Below are 24,567 nucleotides of genomic sequence, written 5' to 3'. Positions count from 1 at the left end.
GCCAACTAGATACTCCAATATTTACAACAAGAAACCACAAATCCCGCACCTGCACATATGACATCTCATTGCCATATCATACATATCTCCAAAATCTCAACAACATTTTACAAACACGACGCGCCGAATACAAAGGCTATCTATCCTCAGCATTTAAAGCCAATGAAGGAAATAGTACAACCCACATATCATCACTACACTTCCAACAATTAAAGTTACAGCTTTTGCCACATCTTATGCATATCCTTTGGCATAAAAAACACACAATAGCTAGAAAACGGACACATCGAATACACATCACTCTATCGTTAGCATTGATCAACAAGCAAGAAACAAATAAAGTTGGAGACTGTTCTTGAATCTGAATAAAGTTGGGGATGGAAACCACATCTCCCCATGTCATGTGTGGCATCCATGGATGGATTTTAGCAAAACGGTGAAGCCTAAGCACCAATATAAATACCGGGCCAAAGGGGCAAACCTTCTCCATCACCACCTTCCACTCTCTCCCTTTCACAGTTGGAGTTGCTGATAGAATACAAAAACAGGGGAGAGAAGGAAAAACAAGTTTGAGAGAGAGAGAGAGAAAAGAAAGGGGAGGAGGGAGGAGAGAGAGGGAGGGAGGGAGGGAAAAAAAAAAAGCCGGGAGAGAGGGGAGGTGGGGGATTGATAAACGCAGCGCCGAAGCCTCTGGCTCGGCGGCGCCCGGGATGCGGCTCAACTGCTCTGCTTCCGGCGGCACGCCGCTGCGGGAGGCCCCAATGGCGCGGGATTGATCGTTAAGTTGTGCCTTCTTTTTTTTCCCCCTCTTGATTTCTCGGTGTGAATTTCCGTGATTTCTTGAGTCGCCCGGTGGACTCCTTGGGGATCTTGGTTCTCCTGAGTGCTTCTGATGGAAAAAGCCGGATCTTGGTGCTGCTCCTCAGGTTCCTCAGGTGCCGGCGGCGGTTGAAGGTCAGACCTTGCCGGTGGAATGTACGGGCGGCAAGGCCCGTTACTTCTCCCGCAATTCGAGATCGGCTCCCCTGATTGCGCCCGCTTCTTGGTTGCTTCGGAGGTAAGATCGGTTACTTGTGCTACTTGCTCCCGTGATTTGTTGCATATTTGGGGGGCAGGGGAGATTTGGTTGGGAGTATTTGATGCAAGAATTTATGTGTTCTGGATCTTGCAGCTGAAACGGTTGACATTATTTGGGATTTTGCGTTTTCACCTGACCAACTTGTGCTCTCACCTTGCAGGTTCAATCCTGAATTTGAGAGAAAAAGGGATTGTTTCCAGTTTGCTTTGCTTGTGTGGATTTGGCTGCTGGAAGATTCATGCAGCCTTTAGGATTGCTGTAGAGTCGTTGTGAAGTTTGAAGGCTGCTCTGGTCATGTTGGGGGACCAGCGCATGATATTGGCCTTAGACTCAGCAACCTCATCAAGCTCGGCCCCTGGTTTGACCCTCTCTGAAGATCTCACTTCTGGAAGCAGTAACTGTGTGACTGAGAGCCTGCAGGTGCCGTGTGCACAGAAGGGAGGACAGGTGGAGGGTCTGGTGAATTGTTATAGGAAAAAGAATAAGGTCGGCAGTGGTTCGGGGAATCCTGCAATCGAAGGTTGGGGCTCCAATATGGAGGATGGTGATCAGAACGGCGAAGTCAACACAAGTGAACTCATCAGCGGGATCGGCCGGGAGTTGGCAATCTCCTGCCTGCTCCGTCTTCCCCGATCTTACTATTACGATGTGGCATGTGTTAACCGGTCTTTCTACTCCCTTGTAAGGTCTGGGGAACTTTATAGGTTGAGACGGGAGGCCCGGATTGTCGAGCAGATGATCTATTGCTCATGCAATGTGCTCGAGTGGGATGGTTTTGATCCGTGCCGCCAAAGGTGGTTCAGCATCCCTTCCATGCCTCCCATAGAATGCTTCACACTAGCTGATAAAGAATCCCTGGCCGTGGGCACCAATATCCTTGTCTTCGGAAGGAGGGTGGAGGCCCATGTTGTGCTGAGGTATAGCCTTCTAACTAACTCCTGGACAACAGGAGAGATGATGAACACACCGAGGTGCTTGTTTGGCTCAGCAAGCTTCGGCGAGAAGGCTATTGTAGCTGGTGGTATTGGTGAGAATGGTACATTGAGCTCTGCTGAGCTTTATGATTCCGAGATGCGGACATGGACCACTCTTCCAAGCATGAACAGGGCGCGGCAGATGTGCTCTGGTTTCTTCATGGATGGCAAGTTCTATGTCATTGGCGGGAAGTCTGAGAAGCACAACGAGATCCTTAGTTGTGCTGAGGAGTTTGATTTGGAGAATGGCACCTGGCGATTGATCCCTGATATGGCGCGGGGCCTTAATGGTGGGTGTGGTGCTCCACCTCTTGTTGCTGTTGTGAATAATGAACTTTATGCTGCTGATTATGCTTCAAGGGAAGTTAGGAAGTATGACAAGGAAAATAATTCTTGGATCACTCTTGGGTCATTACCTGGGAGGTATACATCAGTACATGGCTGGGGCTTGGCTTTTCGCAGTTGTGGAGATATGCTCATTGTCATTGGTGGAATGAGTCTTGGTGGTAGCGGGGTGATTGAAATTTGTTCCTGGGTACCCAATAATGGATTGCCTGATTGGAAGATCATTGGCACCCGCCATTCCGGAAGCTTTGTATACAACTGTGCTGTGATGAATTGTTGACATACAAGGTCTATTACATTATTAAAACTGTACATCTTGACCAAAAGGAAGGATAAAGAAGGCAAATTCTGCTGAGCCTGTTTACTCCTTGGTGGGGGAATATCTTCCCTCTGGCATTTTAGGCTGAGCTGAAGGTTGGATAGAACTTTCTCATGTAGCTTTTTACTTGCTTATGTCTAATCTCTTCATTTTAATTCCATTTGGAGGGCCTGCAATTGGTTTCCGGAAAGTGGGACATGCAGTGCAGCATTAGATTAATAATTCGGTGCAACCTCAAACATTTTGATCTTCCCTGGGTACCTTGATCAAAGTTTTTTAGCTCCAGAGATTAGCCTTACATTGGCAAATCATTTGCCCATAGATTGTAAGAAATAAAGGAAGAAAGAAATATGTCCTTGTTGACAATTGTTGTCTTTTCTTGGTTAATAGTGATTGGAGATAATTGTGAAACATTTCCTTGTATTTTATGCAAGTTTTTGCAAGATCTGTAGAGTATGAGGAGCATGAGTACTCATCAGTTGTGCCGTGTTATGCTACTAATGGTGTCTGATTCATTGATTCTGTCTCAATTTTGCTTCGTTAGCGTGGAAAGCTTCTGTTGGTCATTGTGAGCTAGCATTCTAGTTTTGGAATGTGTGAATGTCTTGGGAGATTAACTGGCACTTAGACTTACTCACCAGATCTATTTTTCTATATATTTTTGCTAGATCTCTTTCCTTGTAGGTTGCTAATGTGGTGCCCTTCCTCCCCATTCCCCTCCCCCCTTCTCTCTAGTTATTCAATGCTGATATTGTATGGTCCTGTAGGAAGCTCACTTGACCATTTACATGGACGATTGCACTAAATGGACGATGCACATATATTATTCCATGTTCAATCATTATGCCAATTATAGCATAGGAATGATAAAACTGACATGCTTCTAAGATTTCAATTCCTTAACAAAATAACGGTAGTTGATCTTATGGAGATCAAAAGAACGTAGGATTACTAGTGATGAGCATTATCACCACAGCAGCAATGTAGGATCACTAGTGATGAGCATTAAACCATATTTATATTAAGGAATTATTACTAGCATATGTTAGGTAGCAGATACACATTTTATAATTGATAAATTTAAGGTGAATTTATGGCCAAGTTCTCTTATCATGAATTGTCTATTTGTTTTGTTGAGGATCTATGCTTAAAATGGAGGTTTAACTTAGCTTCAGCTTCAGCTATTGCTGGCATTCAAGTTTACTCTACAACCAAACTGACTCGTATCTGAGCCTATTAATAATGTAAAAGTTCTCTTCTAGTAGAAGCTCCCTGATTAACCTTAATCTACTGTGAGGTATCTTCTGGGGCATATAAGCAGAACAACTTACAAGCTGTCCTATCATACAATTTGGTTTTCCTACAATGGGGTTTCTGTTAAGCATTTGATTCATGCTGATGGTAAGGGGCAGTTAGGTGAAATATAGATGATAGGTGCTAAAAAGAAATGAATTTTCTGTATGCATGAGTTTGCTTTCTTCAGTATACTGTTGTACATGTTCACATTTTGTTGATTATGTACACTTACAGTCTTTTATGTGCTTTGCTGTATGCTGTGCTTTATTTTGTTTTGGTCCCCTTTACATGTTTATGCTTAGTTATGTTATTCTTCCTGTATCAGTCAAGTCTGCTGTCCTGCAAACATGGTGTATTGTAGTCATTTGATATTGGATGAATACAGTGTTTAAATTATTCTATATGGACTTGATATTAGATACTTTAAGTGGTGAGCAGAAATGGCAATTTTTTACGGTAACCACTGCAGAAGTCTGCGCCTGTTTCTTCTATTGAGAATGATCTTATATTCCTCTGTCAATTAAAAAAGGGATGCTGATTGCTTTGCACTATCAATGAGTGGCAGCATATTTTGTATCTAAGCTGTAGGGGTGTCTTAATAGTCTGTCTTTGTAAGACCAAAGTTTCTTGGTGGATAGATGATCTTAGTGAAGCTTTTGGTTTTTTCTTCAGGATTACTCTGTTGAAGTAACCATCTGAATTGATAGTATTTGGCTATCTTTTTTCTTCCGTCCGTGCATACCTAATACCTCTGAAATGTTTTGGTAATATGGGGAGGGATTCCTTTTTCCAAACAAATTTCTAGGGAACAAATCCTTCATGCCTACATGGCTATTGTTATAGCTTTCCTTTATTTCCAGCGGTTTGTAAGAGAATTCATAATAACAATGATTATTTTTTAGCCTTTTACATTTGTGCATCACTCTGGTTAAATATAAGATGGCTCAATTCTTTTTCGTAGTGCATTTCATGCTTATTGAAGAACCTTTGTATAATGCTTAAAAGTATATATTCTTCCTCCTCCAACAGGTAAGCTATCTAGAAGGGCACAAGTAGGATGATACCCCACTATCCTCATGAGCTTATAGGCATGGTGACTAGTCGGGTATGTGTTTAGCATATGCTTGGTGGTTGGGTAGTCTAGTTTGTGTAATGGCCAATTCAATGATACTAAAATCGATAGGAGGATGTAGCAGAAGATTAATAACTCTCTTGAGAGGACATATATCAGACATGCCTATGTAAGTCCATTCGGTGGATGTCATGCATTTGCATGGTTTTCTGTCTGCTGAATTGAAGTTAATAGATATTACTCTTTTAAATCTGACCAATTTGGATAATACCTAGCCATTTTGTTGGTTCTGTGATGTGTGTGAGTTCAGGACATTATATCTTTCTTGAATTGTGAAGGTTTGCACTTAAAATTATGTAAACATGTAGGTCCATTAAACAGTTAGGCATCTCTAATTTTTTGAGCAACGTGTAAAACATTTCTGATCAATAAGTACCACTCATTGAGTAGTGCAGTGACATGGTTTATTGGAACCTTAAGTTCATTTTGACATAAACACGACATGTAAGTAGTCAATGGCTCAATGTGGTAGCTAATTATTGTGGCTGGTTCGCATTGCTGTTCTATACACTGTGGAACACTGGAATATAGCTAGTTGAGCGCAAAATATGGCTAAACTGAAGTGAAGTAAGTTCATTATTCTAGCTCCTCTGGTGAAAGTACTAGAACATTTTTTCAGTAGTATTTCCTTTATCATTTACATCCAAGGTAAACTGTGCTAATGTAGGATACTTTATGCACACAAAAGTAAATGTGCCAAATATAAGTAGAGGTAAAATATCTTCTGTGTTTCAAAAACAAATCAATCTGGTCAGTTTACCTTTATTATTGTTTATCTGAACTTAGTTGTTTTTTGTTCATGCTATAGGAGTTTAAGTGATTTACTAGAGCTATTAGTTATTAACAATTTATATTTGACAAATTGTCAAGACCCCATTAACAAAGCTGTGGCATTTGAGTTTGATGGCATGTTTGCTCCTTTTATTATTTTCCCCCTTTTGGTAACATAAATTGTATTTTTGTGGGTTTATATGGTGATGCAGACTTCAGTTTCTATTGGTTGACTTTGATATCGAATAGCATCTTTACAATTAATCTGTCCCCCATTCTCTGAACACAGTATTAACGAAGTGGTTGGCTTTGATCTGGTCAGCTTTACTTCCAAAGTAACTTCTAGAATGCCAAGCTGATGTTCATGTTCTTTGATTGGGACAAAATATTATGGTTTTTTTTCTCATCCCGCTAATCAAGAGGAAGTACCTTCTTTTCTAGCGAATTTCAGTGGAGAACAAACTAAAGCATGGAACGAGTATATGGCATTGTGCTTCGCCTGGAGAACCAAGAAAAGCAGAAGCAGAAAGGACAAGCAATCAAACAAATACTGTTACTCACAAGTGCGACAAGTCTCTGAAAAAGAATCGAATCCGTCCCTACATCTGATGGAGATGTTCTTTAAATTACACGCCGTTGATTTTTTTCCACTAATTGTTTAACCACAGGTTCCTCAATTCCTTCATATGTGCTGCAGGATTCAAGTTTGGTAGAATCTTTAACGTAACCGCTCCATTAGCTGCATCTGTCTTGGTGCTTCATTGTGGTGAAGTTTTCGATGGCAAGTATCGAAACTTAAGCACTATCAATAATCTATGCAGGGGAAATCAATGGTGAGTATGTAAAAGCTTCTTGTTTACACATCTGAAAGCCAATTTAGTCACAGTTGGTATGATGTAAATCTGCCGTTTGGGCATTTTAGAAATTCTCCTCCAAAGCAAGATGAGGCATAAAGTTATCGCTAAGGAATTTGTCCTGCGCTATATTGTTCTTGATGCATCTACTTTGGTGCATAAAGTTGCTAATGTCACTGCTTTATGGTCATGATGTGTCTATATTTTGTTGGCTTGTAGTCCAATGATGTGTTTCCCCCTATTAATTTGCTCAGGTCACAACCTCGAAGGTTAGATTAGATGCAACTCCTCGGGCTGAAGGATGTGTCAATTACTCAATTATTTTGTGGATGTTGCCCTTGTCCTTGAGAAGGCAAGTCATTACCAAACGCATTGAAAGGTCCAACTGAGCCAGACTCAAATTAAGGTGCCTCAGGACTCAGGCCAGTCTTGGTGTATCCTTCACTTGCCATTTGCTGTACGAGGGAAAAGGCAATGCTGATAGGGACTTCAAAATTTTTTCACAAGCTTATTAATCCGTCAGTGTTGTCCTGTCAGGAAATGGATGATTGCAGGTTACCGAACATTACATGTTGGAAAAATGTTGCCCTTGCATTGGTCGCAATTTCAAGTTGACAGGTATCTATGCCTTTAGTTCCCTTGTGGTCCATAACTGAGTGCTCATTGCATCTAAACTGGTAAAGTGCTATATGGTGCAGCTGTGGCATTCAGGTGCCCCTTATGCTTTTGCAGTTCTTCGGCCTTTTTTTTAAAAAAAAAAACTTTTCTTCATAGATTGCAACTCTGTGGTGTGTACATGGACAGTTGAGTGCCTTTATCATCACTCCAGTTATTTTGAATTACCTGTTCTCCCAACTGCTAGACTAAGGTTGCATATAAACATGGATCAAGATGTGCATTTTTTCCCCCTCATCGAAGCTACACTCCAATTTCTCCAGCCTTCTCCACACATGTGAGAATTACTCCTGGATACCATTCCAAATCTGTTATTCCTTGTTTCTAAGTTTCTTTCTGTTTATGTCCATCCAACATTCCTAGGAAATTATTGGTCGTTAAATATTTGACAATTTGTAACCCAAAGGGCCCCGTGGTCTCCCCTTAACGAGACATTCTTGCCCTTTCTCTTAGTATCTTATTCATCCCATAGCCTAACATATTGCGCTATTGCCCTCTACACATCCTTGAGACATGCCAGCCTATTGTATATCCATTCAGATATCTTTTAGGAGCCTACAGGCTACAGGTCCATTGCCTACCCCTTTGATATCATTGATAGCCCTTTATTAGTTGATGGTGGTTGCAACACAATCATTCCTTGATCACCAAATCCTTCAACTGAATCCTACAAAACCTCAAAAAAACTTGTAGTTGATCTTAACAAAAGGCAAAGCTTCTTAAACCATCCCACACTTTTGCAGGGGAGGTTTTGTGTGGCTGTTGCATGGCACTAGGTGGAGAGCAGGACAAACCCTTCTCCTCTTACCTTATTTTTCTTTTTGACAGCCCGCAAAAGACAAACATTTCTCAATTGCGGTTAGTTCGCGCCAAAAGAAAAAAAAAACGGCTGGCACCGACGTTGACGTGAGTTCTGTGAGAGGTACAATCTCACTTGTCTTGTCTCAATTCAAAAAAGATGAAGTGGAAAAGGAGGAGGTAATGGACGATTGTGAAGAGAGGAGGCTGTCCATGTCATGAGGATCACACCAAGCCGGCTCACCGAATTTCCCCTGTTGGAAAACGATGCCTCTTCGGCAGCAACTGCTGCGGCAACTTGGCAAATTGTGGCCAGCTGGGTGGTGGCCTTTCTCGTGCTCTTGGAATGACATATTGTTCCAGCCTCTCTACATCTGAAGATGCACTCAGCCGTGATCTTCACGATAATTCAACATATGCGACAGGTAATTTTGTTTTTGCTTTTTACAGCAGACTGGTACTGGATAGGCTGATAGAACATCAATAATTGATCAGAATGTTCCCCTTGTTAGTTCAGCATCAGAGCACAGTATAAAGTCGAGAAGAGCATTGACATTGCACCCATCATGTGACCGTGAAGGCAACCTGGTAATAGCAGCAGTAAGATGGGGGAAAAAATGATTTTTTATCCTTTCGAGCAGATAGCAAGAAGCCAAGCTATTTCACCTCTTTTAACGTGATATAATGCAATAGGCTTCTACTGAAAAAAGAACTATACAGTATAGTGCAACTATATTCCTACTTCCAAAGTTCCAAGACATTAGACGTCTTCAAACATATCATAACTGGAGCTACTTACAACAGTGCGAAATAAACAAAGCCACCATCTACAGGACAGCCTGCTAAAATCTGAAACCCAACACAGGCCGTGCACTCGGGCTGGGCTACACATGCCACTCACATTATTAACATCTTAAGACGATTATGTAGCGTTAAACAACTAGGTTCTTTTATCTTCGCATTCCTCGTCTTCTTCCTCACCACCGACCCACTTGACTTCTTCAGTTCTTCTGGTTTCTCACCCTACCAGGGGGACCGCCACCGAATGGGCTTGTCAATAACAGGTCAATCGTCAATGTGCTTCTCAGACTCAACCCTCACCATAAACAAAGGGATGTTGACAATTTACCTGTCAACCCTGCACAGTGATCCAAAAGTTAACAATCAATGTTCACAAAAGATACCGACTTGACATGTAAATGATTAAAGAACCACCAAGAGTAACATCATGTCTGCATTATGGTATCAGCGGGTTAATCTTCCAAACAGACATTATTGGAGGTGAGCATCAGGAAACATTGTTGCATCACTAAGTTTTCAGGAGACCATCATGAGATATTGTAGGTGTTTCATCATCAGCCAACTTGACTCTTCAGTTCAATCTAACAAAATTTACTTGTTTGATAATCATCCAGTTTGGACTGTACAGACCAGTGTGTTTAAAGTTAAAAAAATGTGATCCTACACCCCCTAAACCACAAGGAACTTGGACACATGACAAGACAAGAAAGAAAAACGCCCCAAGGAAGAGGCATCTGAAGGTTGCTTTTAGCATAAAAGATTGTTCCGGTGGAACGTCATCCAACATCAACTAGAGTAATAGAGTTCAACACTCACCAAATGGAGACATTATGAACTAACATGGATACAAAGTGTAAAAAAGGCCGGCTGAAAAGCAAAAGCACACTTAGCCAATGGCCAGCCCAGAAGGGCCAATATGCTAACCACTTATACTAACCAACAAGGCAACAACTGCTAGAGATCATTTATTGTGCAGCTACAACAATAACAAACCAGAAATAAACATTTGACTAGATCAAGACAGAGAGTAACATTGTAAAGGATTAAGAGATAATCACAAATGTGACTAAGGTATGGATCACCACAAGAACTTCAGAGTATTGTGGACAGTGTTAGGCATACCTTGCCAGGAAGCACTCTGCAGAAGAGCAATGATGCAGTCTAGCTTGCTCTGCTCATCAGCAAAGGAGCCCATCGCAGTTCACGCAGCAAAGCAGCACTTAACCCTTAAAGATATGGCAAGGGTTCTTCTCATCAAGAGTAAGCAGGCAAGCAGCAGATCCCTTGCTTTATGGATTTGGCTAAAAGCCACAACAGTTCCCTCGCTCTTGCACCTTAGTCCATACTGAATTACTCAGCCATTAACTTCAGCTTAACATCCACATGCTCCTTGTGCCTTTATGCTCCTACTATGGCTTGGAAATAAGATATCAAGGCCTCATCCTTGACTTGCATGCAAACCTCCCTCTCAATGAATGTAACCAGGCAATCGTACAATAATTGCTCCCCCACTCTATTTCTTAGTTTATTCATAACAAGATCCACTGCATAAAATACCCTCTCAAAACTAGCAGTTGCTATGGGAAGAACTAGCACCAATTTAAGAAGCTTGTAAACAATGGGATGTTTGAGGCTCTTCCTTGTTTCAACAAGCATAACTGAGAGCTCAACAAAACTTTTCACTTCTCTAAACCTTTCATCCTCACGCATATCAGCAAAAAAGCGTGTGAGATGGATGGGAAGATTTGACAAATATTTCCTTGAGAAGTCTTTGGGATAAAACTGAGCAAGTTTAAGTAACTTATCCTTGTCATAAGGATAAAATGAATTAGCTGGATCAATTGATGCCATGCCAAGAAGAAAATCTGTGTTTACCTCATCAAACCTGTCATTTAACTCTTTAAGTTGCCTATCAACGACACTTGTGAAAATTTCAACATGGTAACGGTGGAGGTTCTTGACTTTTCTGAAGCACCTCTTTGATCTTAAAACTGGCTCATAAATATCATCCATGCTAGGGACTTTGATGTCATGCTTCACACTAAAACTAGTGACATCTTTTAGAAATGTTTCCCATTGGTCATCCCCCCGCAACCCGCAATTGCCCCAAAAGTTCCTTTGAGGTATCAATGAGATGAATGCCATTAACCATAAACCGATCTCTCATCTGCAAAGATCTGCTTAAGGTAAAAGTTATTCCAAGCACCTTCATCAAGAAATGTGTCATGAAAACAAACTCAAATGACTCAATGTATACCGATATCGTTCGAGCATTTCCAGCCTCGACACCTTGAGTATGATCTTTTCCGACCATGATGAGAACACTTCGGATGGTGGGTTACAGTACCGCAAACAAACAGCCAACTGCTCCTTCTGGCAAGCATCACCAAATAAGCAAGCAAGTATTGCAAAGTTTTCACCACCAAGGTCTCGCACGACACACCTAGTGGTTTCTCTAGCACAAGCACTGACGAGACCTTTCAGCATTTCCGGAGAAGTCATTAGAGGATCGTTCATAGCATTCTGCAGAACCGCCTTGTCAGCTCCTTCCATATTTTCTGCCAGCCATTTCAAGAGCTCAGGCAAATTTCCTCCTTCGTTCAGAGAGGCTTCAATTTCTTCATGCCATCCCTGGAAAGCCAGCCCTTGCTGCAGGAAAAACCTCAGGCACCCAAGCAAACTTGACGGAGGTGCCGGGCCTGCCGGCACTGGGGTGGGAGCGGTCTTCTGCACCTTCCCAGTCCTTTCCCACAGAGACTTTAAATCCACTGTCGCCTTCTTCTTCTTCATTTCCCAAGCCTTCAACTGATCTCTGCATTCAACCAAATAAATAAATAAAATGCGTCACTCTTTCCATTCACCACCGGATCGGGCATTCGCATTTCTGTCGAACTGAATCGAACGCGCATTTTCAAGTCGAGAGAGGGAGGGTTCGGGTGTTTGGTACTGACCTGCTTTACCGAGTGGTGCTTGCCCTGCTCGCCGCCGCCGCTTGAGCTTCTTGCCCCTGCCGTAGGCCGGCTGCGTCGGGCCGGCACTCCGCCGACGACCCGCCGACGGATGAGGGAGGGAGGCGGGTGGATTGGGGAATGGGGGGTTAGGGTTCTGAGTCGCCGGCGGCGGAGTGGCTCTGCTCGCCGAGGCTTCCCTGCGGACTGGGAGGAGCTCGAGCGGTCGAGCCAGCCTCTCCACCAACGGAGAGATCCTGTTTTGGGCCGAGGAGAAGAGGATTCAGCCCACTGACTATATATGGTCCAATACTCTAATTTTTTTCTGAATATTATGGCCCAGTAGCTTTATAGCCCAATACGCTAGCACCCACCACGCTGGGAAAATGAAAAAAAAAGACAATCCATATTTGAGGTTCATTCACAATGCAAATATTTCCATTCGCCAAAAAAAATTGCAAGTATTTTCCCACAGTACAAAAACTAAGCTGTTTCTTCTTTTGGAATAAAATTAGAAATTTTGCAAGATTCTTATGATAATTTAAAAGGAGATTTTGTGGTTCGAATATGGCTTTGTGGTTTAGGGATCTGTTCAGCTCGCTGAGACTTTTGGGCCACTTTGTAGACACAGGAAAATGCATCATATAGCAGCAGGCAACACATCCAGACACCAGATAAGTTTTGTTTTTTCTTTAGTGCAGACACCAGATAAGATTAGAACACTCTGCTACTAGTAGTAGTACCATCTCAATTCTCCCACCTAAATAAGATTCACCACCTCAAAAACTCAAACGCAGCATCATCCCAGTTAATTACCACCATCCACATTGCAGAATTCTACACTACTTATCTACTGGTATATGTCGGACAGATATGACACATGGCAGGAAGTCAGCGCAAACGGCAGATGGAAGTCTGCCAAAGCAAAAGAGTGAGCTCCGTTTCTTTAGGCTGAAGACGAAACTGCCAGCCCCTTGTGTCTCCTGATGAAACAAAAAAAATGCCCGCTTCCGCACTGATCTGAACCTCACAAGAAACGTTATGATCAGAACATGGGCAATTTGGGACTTGTAGAATGCTTAAGAGTTCAAGGTTTAGTGGTTTACCAGTCGAGAGGGTCCCGGTTTCAGTAACTATTTTCATCCTCGAAGATCATGAAGCTGCTACTCCAAGAGTTCTGCCAGAGTTCGTGCTGTGGAAGTCTGAGGATGGGTGCCAGTCACTGTTGGAGGCCTTGAGTTTCTTCTCAGGCTCCACCTCAGCGAATGCTCACCCTTGGATCTTTCAGTGATTCCTGTTTTTTTGAATCTTTCAGTGCTTTCTTCAGTTCTTTAGAATCATTCAGTGACACTTTCCTCGGGTCTTTTGGTGCTGCCTTCTTCTGTTCTTCGGAATACTTGGGTGACTTCGGATCCTTTGATGGCTCCGACTTCTTTGAATCTTTTGATGGCGTGGGTTCTTTCAAATCCGTTGATGATTTTGGTTCTTTAGAGTGCTTTGCTGGTTTTGATTCTTCCGAATCTTTTGACAATTTACCAGACTTTAAATGACTTGCCAGCCTGCAAACATAACACAAGACATCAGAACGGCGACAGCCAGGTTATCATTTGGAACAAAAGAAGGGCATTCTCAGCTTAGTTTTCCCAAAAGTAATCAATGCACAGTCCACAGGAACTACACAAATTTAAGAAAAAGCATAGATTGACTAGTAGAGCTGAACTAGTGTGACAGATATCAATGAGTTAGCTGAGTGTACTAAGAATAACCATCAAACTTTAGCCTTCAGGCAACTAATTATCCCTTTTTTTTAATTTGTCCTCATTTCGGCATTATGGTATCAGTGGGTTAATCCTCCAAGCAGGTATTGAAGCTGGGCATAAGAAGACGTTGTTACGTCGCTAATTTTTCAGGAGATCATCATGAGATAATTCTAGGCGTTTCATCGTCTGTCCATTTGACTACTCGTTCAATCGAACAAAATACAGGTGTGTTTTATAATCATCCAGCATGGAGTGTACAAACCAGTGTGTTTAAAGTTTAAACAACATGATCCTAGACCCCTAAACCACAAGGTACTTGCATACATGAAAAGGCAAGAAGGAAAAACCTTCCAAGGGAGAGGCATCTGATGATGCTTGTAGCATAAATATTTTCCCGTAGAACATTGTCTGACATCAACTAGAGTAATAGATTCACAGTTCAACACTCATCAAATGGAGATAATATGAACTCACATGGATACGAAGTGTACAAAAGGGATGTGTTAAAAGCACATGCACACTTAGCCAATGGCCAGCCCAGAAGGGCCAATGTGCTAACAGTAACCGCAAACACTAACCTTGCTATGCTAGAGATAATTTATTGTGCAACTACAACGATAACAAACCAGAAATAAACAATTGACTACGAAACTACTGACCAAGACAGGGAGTAACATCGTAAAGGATTAGGACAGAAACACGCTGTCTCTACAACAGAAAACATCAAGAGATAAATGTGACTAAGATAAATGTGACTAAGGTGTCGATCACCACAAAAACTTCAGAGTATTGTGGACAGAGTCGGGCATACCTTGCATTTAATACAAGAGCAAAAGATGCCTTGCCAGGTAGCTCTCCGCAGAAAGGGCAATGATGTAGTCCAGCTTGCTCTGATCATCAGCAAGCAGCCCATAGCGGTTCATGCAGCAAAGCAGCACTTCACCCTTAAAGATACAGCAAGGGCTCATGAAGAATAAGCAGCAGGTCCATTGCTTTAAGGATTTGGCATCAAGCATACTAAAACTCACAACAGCTCCCTCCCCCTTGCACCTCATCCCATACTGACTTACCCAGCCATTAGCTTCAGCTCAACATCCAGATGCTCCTTGTGACATTACGCTCCTACTATGGCTTGGAAGCAAGATATCAAGGCATCATCCTTAACTTGCATGAAAACCTCCCTCTCAATAAATGTAATCAGGCAATCATAAAATAGTTGCTCCCCCACTCTATTTCTTAGCTTATTCTCAACAAGATTCATTGCAGAAAATACCCTCTCAATGCTAGCAGTTGCTATGGGAAGAATTAGCACAAATTTAAGAAGCTTGTAAACAATAGGATGTTTGAGGCTCTTCCTTGTTTCGACAAGCATAACTGAAAGCTCAACAAAACTTTTCACTTCTCTAAACCTTTCATTGTTAGGCATATCAGCAATAAAGCGTGCGAGATGGATGGGAAGATTTGACAAATCTTTCCTTGAGCAGTCTTTAGGATAAAACCGAGCAAGTTTAAGTAACTTATCCTTGTCATAATGATAAATGACTTAGCTGGATTAAGTGCTGCCACACAAAGAAGAAAATCTGTATTCACCTTATCAAACCTGCCATTATACTCTTGAAATTGCCCATCAAAGACACTTGTGAAAATTTCAACACGGTAATGGTGGAGATTCTTGACTTTTCTGAAGGACCCTTTTGATCTTAAAACTGGTTCATAAATATCATCCATGCTAGGGACTTTGATGCCATGCTTCGCACAAAAACTAGTTACCTCTTTAAGAAATGTTTCCCATCCATCATTCCCACACAATTTGTACAACAGAACCTTTGACAAACCAATGGAATCAATGCCATTCATAATAAAATCATCACTAAAAATTCGCAAACATCTGCTTAGGTTAGAAGTGTATCCCATCACATTCAACAACAAGCGTGTCATGAAAACAAACTCAAATGAATGGAAGTAAGCCAATATCTTTCGAGCATTTAAAGCCTCAATGCCTTGAGTAAAGTCATCTCAAACCATTATGAGAACACTTCGGATGGTGGGATACAGTGTAAATTTGTACGATAGTTTTATAGTGAAATCCATAACCAGCATCATCCTTTGAACTAAAGCCCTTCTCTGGATCCAAACCTTCTAGAATTTGTTGAGCTTCAGCTACTTGAAGCACTTGAGCCTTCCTGCAGGAAATTTCAAGAACACTCACCAAAAATCCAATTTGCTCAAAGAAATCAGCACAAGCATCATTCTCCTTAAGAACAGTAACAAGTGCCAACTGCAGTTCCTGGGCAAAGCAATGAACATAGTGAGCAGCAGGAGACTCATCCGTGATTAGTTTCTTTAGACCCTTCAGGTGAGCCCTCATGTTGCCTACTCCATCATACCCCTGCCTGCGGACCCTAGACCAGCTCCAAGAGTGATCCCGGAGTAAGGACTCAATCACAGCTTTAACCGTTGAAGCGTCCGGATTCTCAACACTCACAATGCCAACCAACCTCTCAACCACCCTTCCTTTCCTATCGACATACCGCAAGCAAACCACCAGGTGCTCATCACGCCACGCATCACTAAACATCCAAGCAAGTATCGCGAAATTCTCCTCGCCAAGGTTCCGCACGACACGCCTGGTGGTTTCCCTGGCACAAGCACTGACCAGATCCTTCAGCGTGTTAGGAGAAACAATTCGAGGATCATTCAAGGCATTCTGCAGGACCGCCTTGTCAGCCCCTTCCAAGTGCTCTGCCAGCCATCTCAAGAGCTCCGGAAAATTCCCCTCCAGCAGTGAGGCTTCAATTTCTTCATGCCGCCCCTGGAAAGCCAACCCTTGCTGCAGGAAAAATCTCAGGCACTGAAGCAAAACTCGACGGAGGTGCCGGCGCCGAGGTGGGAGCGGTCTTCTGCACCTTCCCAGCCCTTTCCCACATAGACCTCAAATCCACTGTCGCCTTCTTCTTCTTCTTCATTTTCCAAGCCTTCAACTAATCTCTGCAATCTGCATTACAACCGAATAAATAAATGCATCACTCTTTCCGTTCACATTTTCGTTGAACTGGATCAAACACGCATTTCCACGTTAAGAGAGGGAGGGTTCGGGTGCTTACCTGCTTTCCTGCCTGGGGCTTCCTCTGCTCGCCGCCGCCGCTTGGGCGCCCTGCCCCCTCCCCTGCCGTGTGCCGCCTGCGTCGGGCCGGGACTCGACGGCGGTCCCCCTCGAGACAGCGGGAGACGGATGAGGGATGGAGGCGAGTGGATTGGGGGCAAAGGAGGGATAGTGTTCCCAGTTGGCGCCGCCGGCAAGGCCTCGCTCGTCCTCGTGCTCGCTGCTGCTCGCCGAGGCCGCCCGGGGAGACTCCCTCCCTGGAAGCTGGAGAGGCAGCCTCCACCACACCCGTGGGCCGCTGAGAGATGGCGTATTGGGCCGGAGACAAGAGGCTTCGGTCCTTCGGCCCATCACTCTATGGTCCAATACTCTTGTGGTTTTTTTTTTCTGAAAATGACCTTTAAAAGACCTTGTTTGTTTTAAAAGACCTTGTTTATTTAAAAAAATTTGCTGGCAAAATTTGCTGGAAATTTTCAAATTTCAACTAGATCTCGTGGTTCAAATACGGCATTGATTACTACCAGATCACACGATTTAAGGATCTGTTCGCATGGTAAGATTTTTGGGGCATTTCGTCGATACTGGAAAATGCATCAAATGACAGCAGGCAACACATCCAGACACCAGAAAAATTAGAACACACTGCTACCACTACCATCTCAATTCTCCTAACTAAATAAGTCTCACAGCCTCAAACTTAGCAGCATCCAGTTCGCCACCACCATCCATCCACATTGCAGAATTCTACACTAATCTACTGGTATACGGCGGACAAATATGTTACATGACGGGAAGTCAGCACCAATGGCAGATGGAAGTCACCAAAGGCGAGATTGAGCTCCATTTCCTCAGCTGATGATGAACAGGGTGACCTCAAAAATGCCTGTCTTGATGCATCAATCTGAGCCTCACAAGAAACGCGACGATGAGAACATAGATAGTTTTGGGACTTATGCAATGGTTAAGATGAGTTCGGTGCTTACCAGTCGAGAGGATCCCGGTTCCAGTAACTGTTTTCGTCCTCGAAGATCATGAAGCTGCTAGTCCAGGAGTTTTGCTCAGGGTACATGCTGTGGAAGTCAGAGGATGGGTGCCAGTCACTGTTGGAGGCCTTGAGCTCCTTCTCAGGCTCCACCTCAGCAAATGTCACCCGCTTCTTCGGTGTATATTCCTTTGGATCTTTCAGAGATTCCTGTTCTTTCGAATCCTTTAGTGCTTTCTTCAGTTCTTTAGAATCCTTCAGTGATGCTTTCTTTGGATCTTTCGGTGCTGCCTTCTTCTGTTCTTTGGAATCTTTGGGTGACTTTGAATCCTTTGATGGCTTCAGCTCCTTCGAATCCTTTGATGACTTGGATTGCTTTGCATCTTTTGATGGCTTGGGTTCTTTCGAATCCTTTGATGCTTTTGATTCTTTCAACTCCTTTGCTGGTTTTGATTCTTTCAACTCCTTTGCTGGTTTTGATTCTTTTGAAGATTTACCAGATTGTTTAAATGACTTGCCAGCCTGCAATACATAACACAAGACATCAGAACAACTATAGCCAACTTGTCATTAGGAACAAAGGAAGGGCATTCTCAGATTGGTTTTCTCAAAAGTAATCAATGCATATCAATAGGGGACTGCTCAACTTTAAGGAAAAACATACATTGACTAGTAGAGCTGAACTAGTATGACTGGTATTGATGAGTTAGCTGAGTACTAAGAATAACAATCAAACTTTAGCCTTAAATACAAGGAGAGCATCATCAAAATGCTGTCAACAAAAACATAGTGATGCTGATGATGATCATCACCAACTGCAACCAGAACGAACGAGCATGCACAACTGTGTCAAATTTAAATGATTTTGCAATAATATGCAGTGAACAAAGTGGGGATACATATATAAAAGGTGCATGTACCTTGTTTGCCAGTTTCTTCAAAGCTTCAGTCCCATTTTCTTCAACGAACTTATCAAGTGCTGTGAGGAAGTCATCAGATTTCCCAAAAAGGCCCTTTTTCTGAGGGACATACCAAATGTTGACCATCTGGTTCTTTATGAAGGCAGGCCTCACATAATTTTGGTACACATAGGCTGCACCATTGAAGTATGGCAAGACAAGCCAGCAAATAAAGATCAATTTCATTGAAGACCAGAAAGGAAGCCTGTCAAAATCAAGCATGGGAAAGACATAGAATATAGTGAGGAATGTGCCATTAAGAACTTTAGTACATTTTTGCAAGCTAAAACCAAAAATTCTGAGATCAGATGCAAAAACCCATGCAACTATGACAATTCCATGGATGCTTTGAAAACCAAAATATAATACTAAATCACCAAATCCAAGAACTTGACCAGCCGTGGTAAACCTTCCCACTTCCATCACAAAACATGGATGCTTTGAAAACCAAAGAACTGAAGATGCATTACTAGCCCGTTCTTATTATTTGGTTCAAAATTAAAAATAAATATGTGAAGTTTATGATATTCATCTGTACTTTAATTTTACAAACAAATCACCAAAATCTAGCTTCAAGGATTAGCAGAGTAAGATGTACAAGGACTTCATAGTGTAAATGATTTAATGCTAATATACATGTCCTGTTTATGCACTAATCCTGAGATATAGCAACAACTAATAAGCCTTACTTGGATCTCCAACTTTCACACTGAATAGTGAACTGACACAAAAAAAAACAAGATAACAATCACAACAGTACTTACCACTGAATAATTGATGCAAATGTGAGTTCAAACAGTGTTATTAATGAGTACAACACCCAATATGTGAGCCATTGTTGATCATCCACGGGAGATTTGGTTTCTATTGCCTTAACTGAAGCATACCTATAAGTTGTAATAACACTGAATTACATTTGTGTTTTAGCATTCACAAACTACTATGACAAAAGTTGATTTTCTTGATGTAAAATACAAGCTATGAGCAACTTACAAAGGATAAGCCAGTGCAACCAAGGGCCTGCAGAGAAAAACAAGACAGACTGAAGTTAAAGCATGCATTTCAATTCATAAATTGCATATGAGTGAGAGGAAAGAACTTCCAGAAAGAGGAGTGGTAAATTCACAAAAGGCCAAAGTGGCACTAGCCTGCCTGTGTTAGTAACAGGAAGCTTATTCACCACTAAGGCGCAACAGGAGAACAAATGAATAACTCGCAAGAAACATATTCACCACCAAGATTGTACGTGTTTTGTTTCCAACAAATGAGGTGAATCATTTCATAAATAAGTGTGTGCATGTTACCGCACAGTAACAACAAGAAACGTCAAAGCGTACTGGTCCAACTGGTCCAACAGAGCAACATGAATCACAGCATCAATACTGAATGTGGCAGTGGCACTAGCTTCATGAATAAATGAAGCTCAGTGTACCTTGGTACAACACACGTCGGTTCACACTAACATTTAATAAATCCTGGTCCCAAAACGAACACCAATTTCTTTAACGAACGCATCATAGTCCCTACAAGACATAACCCATGATCCACTAAACTATTAAGAAAACAGCACCAGATTGTGCTGGGCCATTCTTCACCATGTGACCTAACTTGCTGCATGGAAAGGAATGTGAAACAGCCAAAAAGATAAGACTGGACATTTTTTATATATAAAAAATAATTAGGAAAGTGGAATTGACGAACAAACCTACAATTACAGGCACTAGCAAAACTACAAATCTAAAAGCAAGCGCTTTTATAAAGGACTGAGCCACTAAGGGAAAAGTAGATAGTGAGTAGTGACAGAACAGCTGATCTAAGCTATCTCGTGCATCACATTTCACATCCTAACTTTTCGTTCCAGCAAGGGTTTGCATTCAGAAAAGCTGTGAATCAGATCAACAGAAAGAGACGTGCTGATGTAGGCTGAGGGAAACTAAAGACTTGAAAACGAACGCTGCAAACCATAAATACACCAAGAACGTCACAGAACCCCCCTAAAGCAAGTCTTTTTACCAATAAATTCCAAAAGAAAAAAAATCAATTTCTCCAACAAACAAAAATTGCAGGCATTTTCTACACAACGGCGCTCCGGCGAATCAGTATACACCGAAATACGAAATCGATTCAGTTGCACGAGATCAAAACTGAACCATACCAAGGACTCCTTCCTTTTGTTCTCAAACGCAAGATTTTTTTTTCCCAAAACCTGACACCGGCTGAAAACTACGCCATTGCGCTGATTTCAAGCTTCGACCGATTCAACCTCCCGCTGCAAATCTCACGAACAGCGAACGAAGAAGCATTTGCATTCCAGGCTTCAAGCAATGCCGAACAGCGAAGAATCACCCACCCTCACGCCGCTACATACATTGCATCGCTCTCCGCTGCCGGAACCGTTCCAGGGACGAACAGAGGAGTAGAACTAGGAACGCCAAAGTTGGAACCCCAAAAGAAATCGAGGGAGGTGGATAAGAGAGCACTGACAGACAGACACGACTGACCCTGCGAGGACGTCGAAGTTCTTGGCGAGGACCTTGAGCAAAGATCCGGAGCCCATCGCCGCCTCCGCCCCCGAATCGGCGCGCTCTGGAGATTGGAGAGGTGGGAATGCGGGAGGATTGCGGTGGAATCCGGAGGGTCCCGGCGTTCTTGAACCCCGCCGCTTTTTCTTCCCTTCCACACTCCCCCCTTTCGGTGTTTTTGGGGTCTCGAGGGGAGCGAAGAGAACACGGGGGGAGGAAAGTGCGGTGGGGAGTGGAGTGGAGCAGACGAGACGACGGGAGACCGGCGTGGAAGTGACGAGACCGGAGCAGAGCACCGGCACGGGTACAGAGGAGGTGTTATGCATGCAGGCCCCCAGAATCATAGTTTTTTACATTGTTGTTAACTTTATTAATTTATTAGGAGTGTTTGGATACGAGGTGCTAAACTTTAACAGTATCACATCGGATGTTCGGATGCTAATTAGAAAAACTAAATATGAGCTAATTATAAAATTAATTGCAGAACCCTATGCTAATTCGCGAGATGAATCTATTAAGCCTAATTAATCCACCATTAGCAAATGGTTACTATAGCATCACATTGTCAAGTCATGAACTAATTAGGCTTAATAGATTCGTCTTGCGAATTACACTCCAACTGTGCAATTAGTTTTGTAATTAGTCTATATTTAATACTTCTAATTAGCATCCAAACATCCGATGTGACGGATGTTAAACTTTAATAGGGTGGAGCTAAACAGGCTCTTAGTATAACATAACACGGGCACAAATATCTATTATATAAAGTAGGATCGTGGAATAGTATTACGTGAATCCGTTAGTGTAAACTTTTTACAACCGAGGCAAAAAGAGCACGAGCACATCTACAGAGATGCTATGTTTTCTTTTCTTAGATATTTGTTCAGTAATATTTTTCAAACTTTTGGTTATATTCATCAAGGTGTTTTTCTTTATAAAATAAGTTTACTAAATCTATCTTTTATCCCAATGTTCAACTTGCTCTCATTTTCACGAGTTGCTTATTATAGAGTTATTAACTTATTATGTCTATCCAGGTTTACCATTTGGACCCTCGATTTACCCATGTTCCTTATGTTTACTCCCTCCGTTCGCTTTTAATAGGTATATTTCCAAATCTTAAAAATTCTCTTTTGATAGGTTCAACTATCCATACATTTAATGGTTATCTCGGGTCCGATGCATGACTCTTCATTCTTCCAACCACGATTGACTACATGGGCATCAAAAAGTCTAGGCTTGAATGAATCACTTGTTTATAAGGACTAGTTAATCACATAATTAAATGGATGATAAGTAGGAAGTTAGGTAGGATTATTTTCGTTGATCATTGTGCCATGAGGAAATAGTACTATCAAAAGAGAATGGAGGGAGTAATATGATCGAAAATAACGGCTATATGAAAATAGGTACAGTAGACAATAATTTGATGATCAATGGGGCATTAGCTACTACCTTGTAATGTAAATAGGATCACAAACAAACTGACGGTGTAATATTTTCGTGTATTTTTTAAGTGATATTGTCGTGTATTTCTAACCTGTAACATGGTTTATGGTACGAAAATTTCACCAACAGGATGGTGCTTAAATAGTTTTTTAGCTAAATTTCAAATCAAATACTCAAAAGCTGTTTGAGGCGGTGGAAAAAAAAAGTATCTTTGTCAATCTTACCTATATATTTTAAGCTGCTTAAGATGTCGCAAAAAGAGGACCATAGTGCAATATCCATGTTAGCATGTGGCGAGAACTGAAAAGGACTTGTACACGAGAGGTAACTGATAATTGCACGGCTGGGATTCCGTTTCCTTTGTCCTGGCACACTGCACAGCGCACCAGCCGCCGAGGGGCTCGAGATGCAGGGCCCACAGCTCAGCCGGTGGATAATCCGCCGGTTTATTCGGATGCTCCTATATATATTTATGGTATGTTTATATTTTTCATAGCATCTCCTAAGATCTGATCCGAGCTGGATTATTCCTGTTCCTTGTCATGGGTTTGATTATGGTGTAATTTGCTGTGTTATGGGGCATAATCATCACTGTCATGGGATGATAAATGCCAGATTTGGTGTTTGATTGTTATTTACTCTGTAGATCTTCCCATATCTCTAGTTGATTTTTGTAGTTTTTTTTTTGAATTTACTATCCATGTGGTTGTATTGTGTCTCATATTTACCACCTTTTGTATTCACCAAAGTGTGGCTACCATTAACAATTTCAGTAAATTAAAGAGGAGAAGGTGGAGGAAGGAAGAAAAGAGAGGAAGAAGGAAGAAGAGGAGGGAAAGAAGCACCCCTACACTTGAACCTTGGAGCCGCCCCTGCGAGCTAAGTAGGTTTTGTGAGCTGGTAGATTGAATTAAGGTTGGCCACTCATTGAGGCATAGAAAATTGATGTAAACTTGGAAAAAGGAGCGCAAATAGAGCATGTAGACGCAGAGGACGAGAAAGATTATGTACTCCAGCCTCGTCAGGTGCTCCCATGCACAAGATGGATGTGCATCTATTTGGATTGCAGGTTGATTCGCGAAAAACACAAGTGCTAAAATGCAAAAGTACATGCATCTAGTGCGCCCGTCTTGCATCCAACTGATGCCATCTATCCGGTGCATGGGAGCACCTGATGGGGCTGGAGCACAGAAATCTTCCTCCGCAGAGGACTCTATAACCATCTAGAGAATTTATTTATGCTTTGAACTACACTTTGTTCGTGTATATTGAATATATGCTTGAATTATACTATCTAACTACTACGCCCTCTATTTCTTCTATGATGCTCATTGATTATGAGATTCACACATCGTGATCAACGGTGGAGCTGGAGGTCTTTAACTAAATCAATGGACCTTAATGATGTTTGGTAAATTCAGTGGAAATTCACTATTCCTGACACTTTAGAACCCATCCTCTTGTAGAGAAGACCTTGCCATTAGCTCAACTAGCTCTGCCCCTTTATGATCCAATTAGTTTCATGTGGTGTGAATTTTGTTATATGATTTTATTGGGCTCACATGAATATTTATATGGTTATGATTTTGTTTCTACAAACATTATATTGCCTCCCTGCACTATGTTTCTTCGTGTCCTAAGGAGAAATCCTTATCCCTTTTCCGGCCATTGAAAATAACAATATCTAAGTACTAAGATCTAGTTTTTTTTGTTTTCAAACAAATTCTTCATGTTTTCTTTAAAAAAACAAAGGCAAAGAGGAGCTATCTATTAAGTGCATCACTAGCTTCTAAGGTCTATA

The 24,567-nt window shown here is 41.9% G+C and overlaps 2 protein-coding genes and 1 long non-coding RNA gene across 4 annotated transcripts; 1 reads left to right on the top strand and 2 right to left on the bottom strand.

Moving 5' to 3' along the window:
• The first annotated feature begins 628 nt into the window (after nt 1–628).
• Nucleotides 629–3,213, top strand: LOC117833738 (F-box/kelch-repeat protein At1g26930). Of its 2 annotated transcripts, none has more exons than XM_034713335.2 (3): nt 629–778; nt 927–1,057; nt 1,239–3,213. In XM_034713335.2, the coding sequence occupies exon 3, from the start codon at nt 1,373–1,375 to the stop codon at nt 2,675–2,677; it is 1,305 nt and encodes a 434-aa protein (XP_034569226.1). In that variant the 5' UTR covers nt 629–778; nt 927–1,057; nt 1,239–1,372; the 3' UTR covers nt 2,678–3,213. The 2 variants fall into 2 exon arrangements, with proteins under 2 accessions (XP_034569226.1, XP_034569227.1); XM_034713336.2 differs by having other exon boundaries at nt 634–783.
• A 5,714-nt stretch (nt 3,214–8,927) lies between these two features.
• On the bottom strand, nt 8,928–12,284 carry LOC140223684 (uncharacterized). The gene is made up of 3 exons (XR_011899081.1): nt 11,995–12,284; nt 10,166–11,855; nt 8,928–9,380 (listed from the first exon to the last, which is right to left on the bottom strand). It is a non-coding gene; the product is annotated as an uncharacterized lncRNA (long non-coding RNA).
• A 5,202-nt stretch (nt 12,285–17,486) lies between these two features.
• LOC117833739 (uncharacterized) lies at nt 17,487–21,593 on the bottom strand. The gene is made up of 6 exons (XM_034713337.2): nt 21,297–21,593; nt 19,789–19,815; nt 19,560–19,682; nt 18,757–19,000; nt 17,838–18,358; nt 17,487–17,755 (listed from the first exon to the last, which is right to left on the bottom strand). Coding segments are annotated over exons 1-6 (972 nt in total). The 5' UTR covers nt 21,353–21,593; the 3' UTR covers nt 17,487–17,754.
• Nucleotides 21,594–24,567: the final 2,974 nt, after the last annotated feature.

The sequence above is a fragment of the Setaria viridis genome, chromosome 8 (genome assembly GCF_005286985.2).
Source record: "Setaria viridis chromosome 8, Setaria_viridis_v4.0, whole genome shotgun sequence".
NCBI classification, from domain to species: Eukaryota; Viridiplantae; Streptophyta; class Magnoliopsida; order Poales; family Poaceae; genus Setaria; species Setaria viridis.
This window is presented reverse-complemented; position numbering and strand designations above follow the sequence as displayed.

Excerpts from the sequence above, each read along its gene's own strand:
- LOC117833738 (XM_034713335.2), top strand. The coding sequence starts at position 1,373 with ATGTTGGGGGACCAGCGCATGATATTGGCCTTAGACTCAGCAACCTCA.
- LOC117833739 (XM_034713337.2), bottom strand. The coding sequence starts at position 21,352 with ATGGGCTCCGGATCTTTGCTCAAGGTCCTCGCCAAGAACTTCGACGTC. Across the intron at positions 19,683-19,788 it reads GTTGCACTGGCTTATCCTTT|GTATGCTTCAGTTAAGGCAA; the intron begins GTAAGTTGCTCA and ends TACAACTTATAG. Across the intron at positions 18,359-18,756 it reads TGAAGAAACTGGCAAACAAG|GCTGGCAAGTCATTTAAACA; the intron begins GTACATGCACCT and ends TATGTATTGCAG.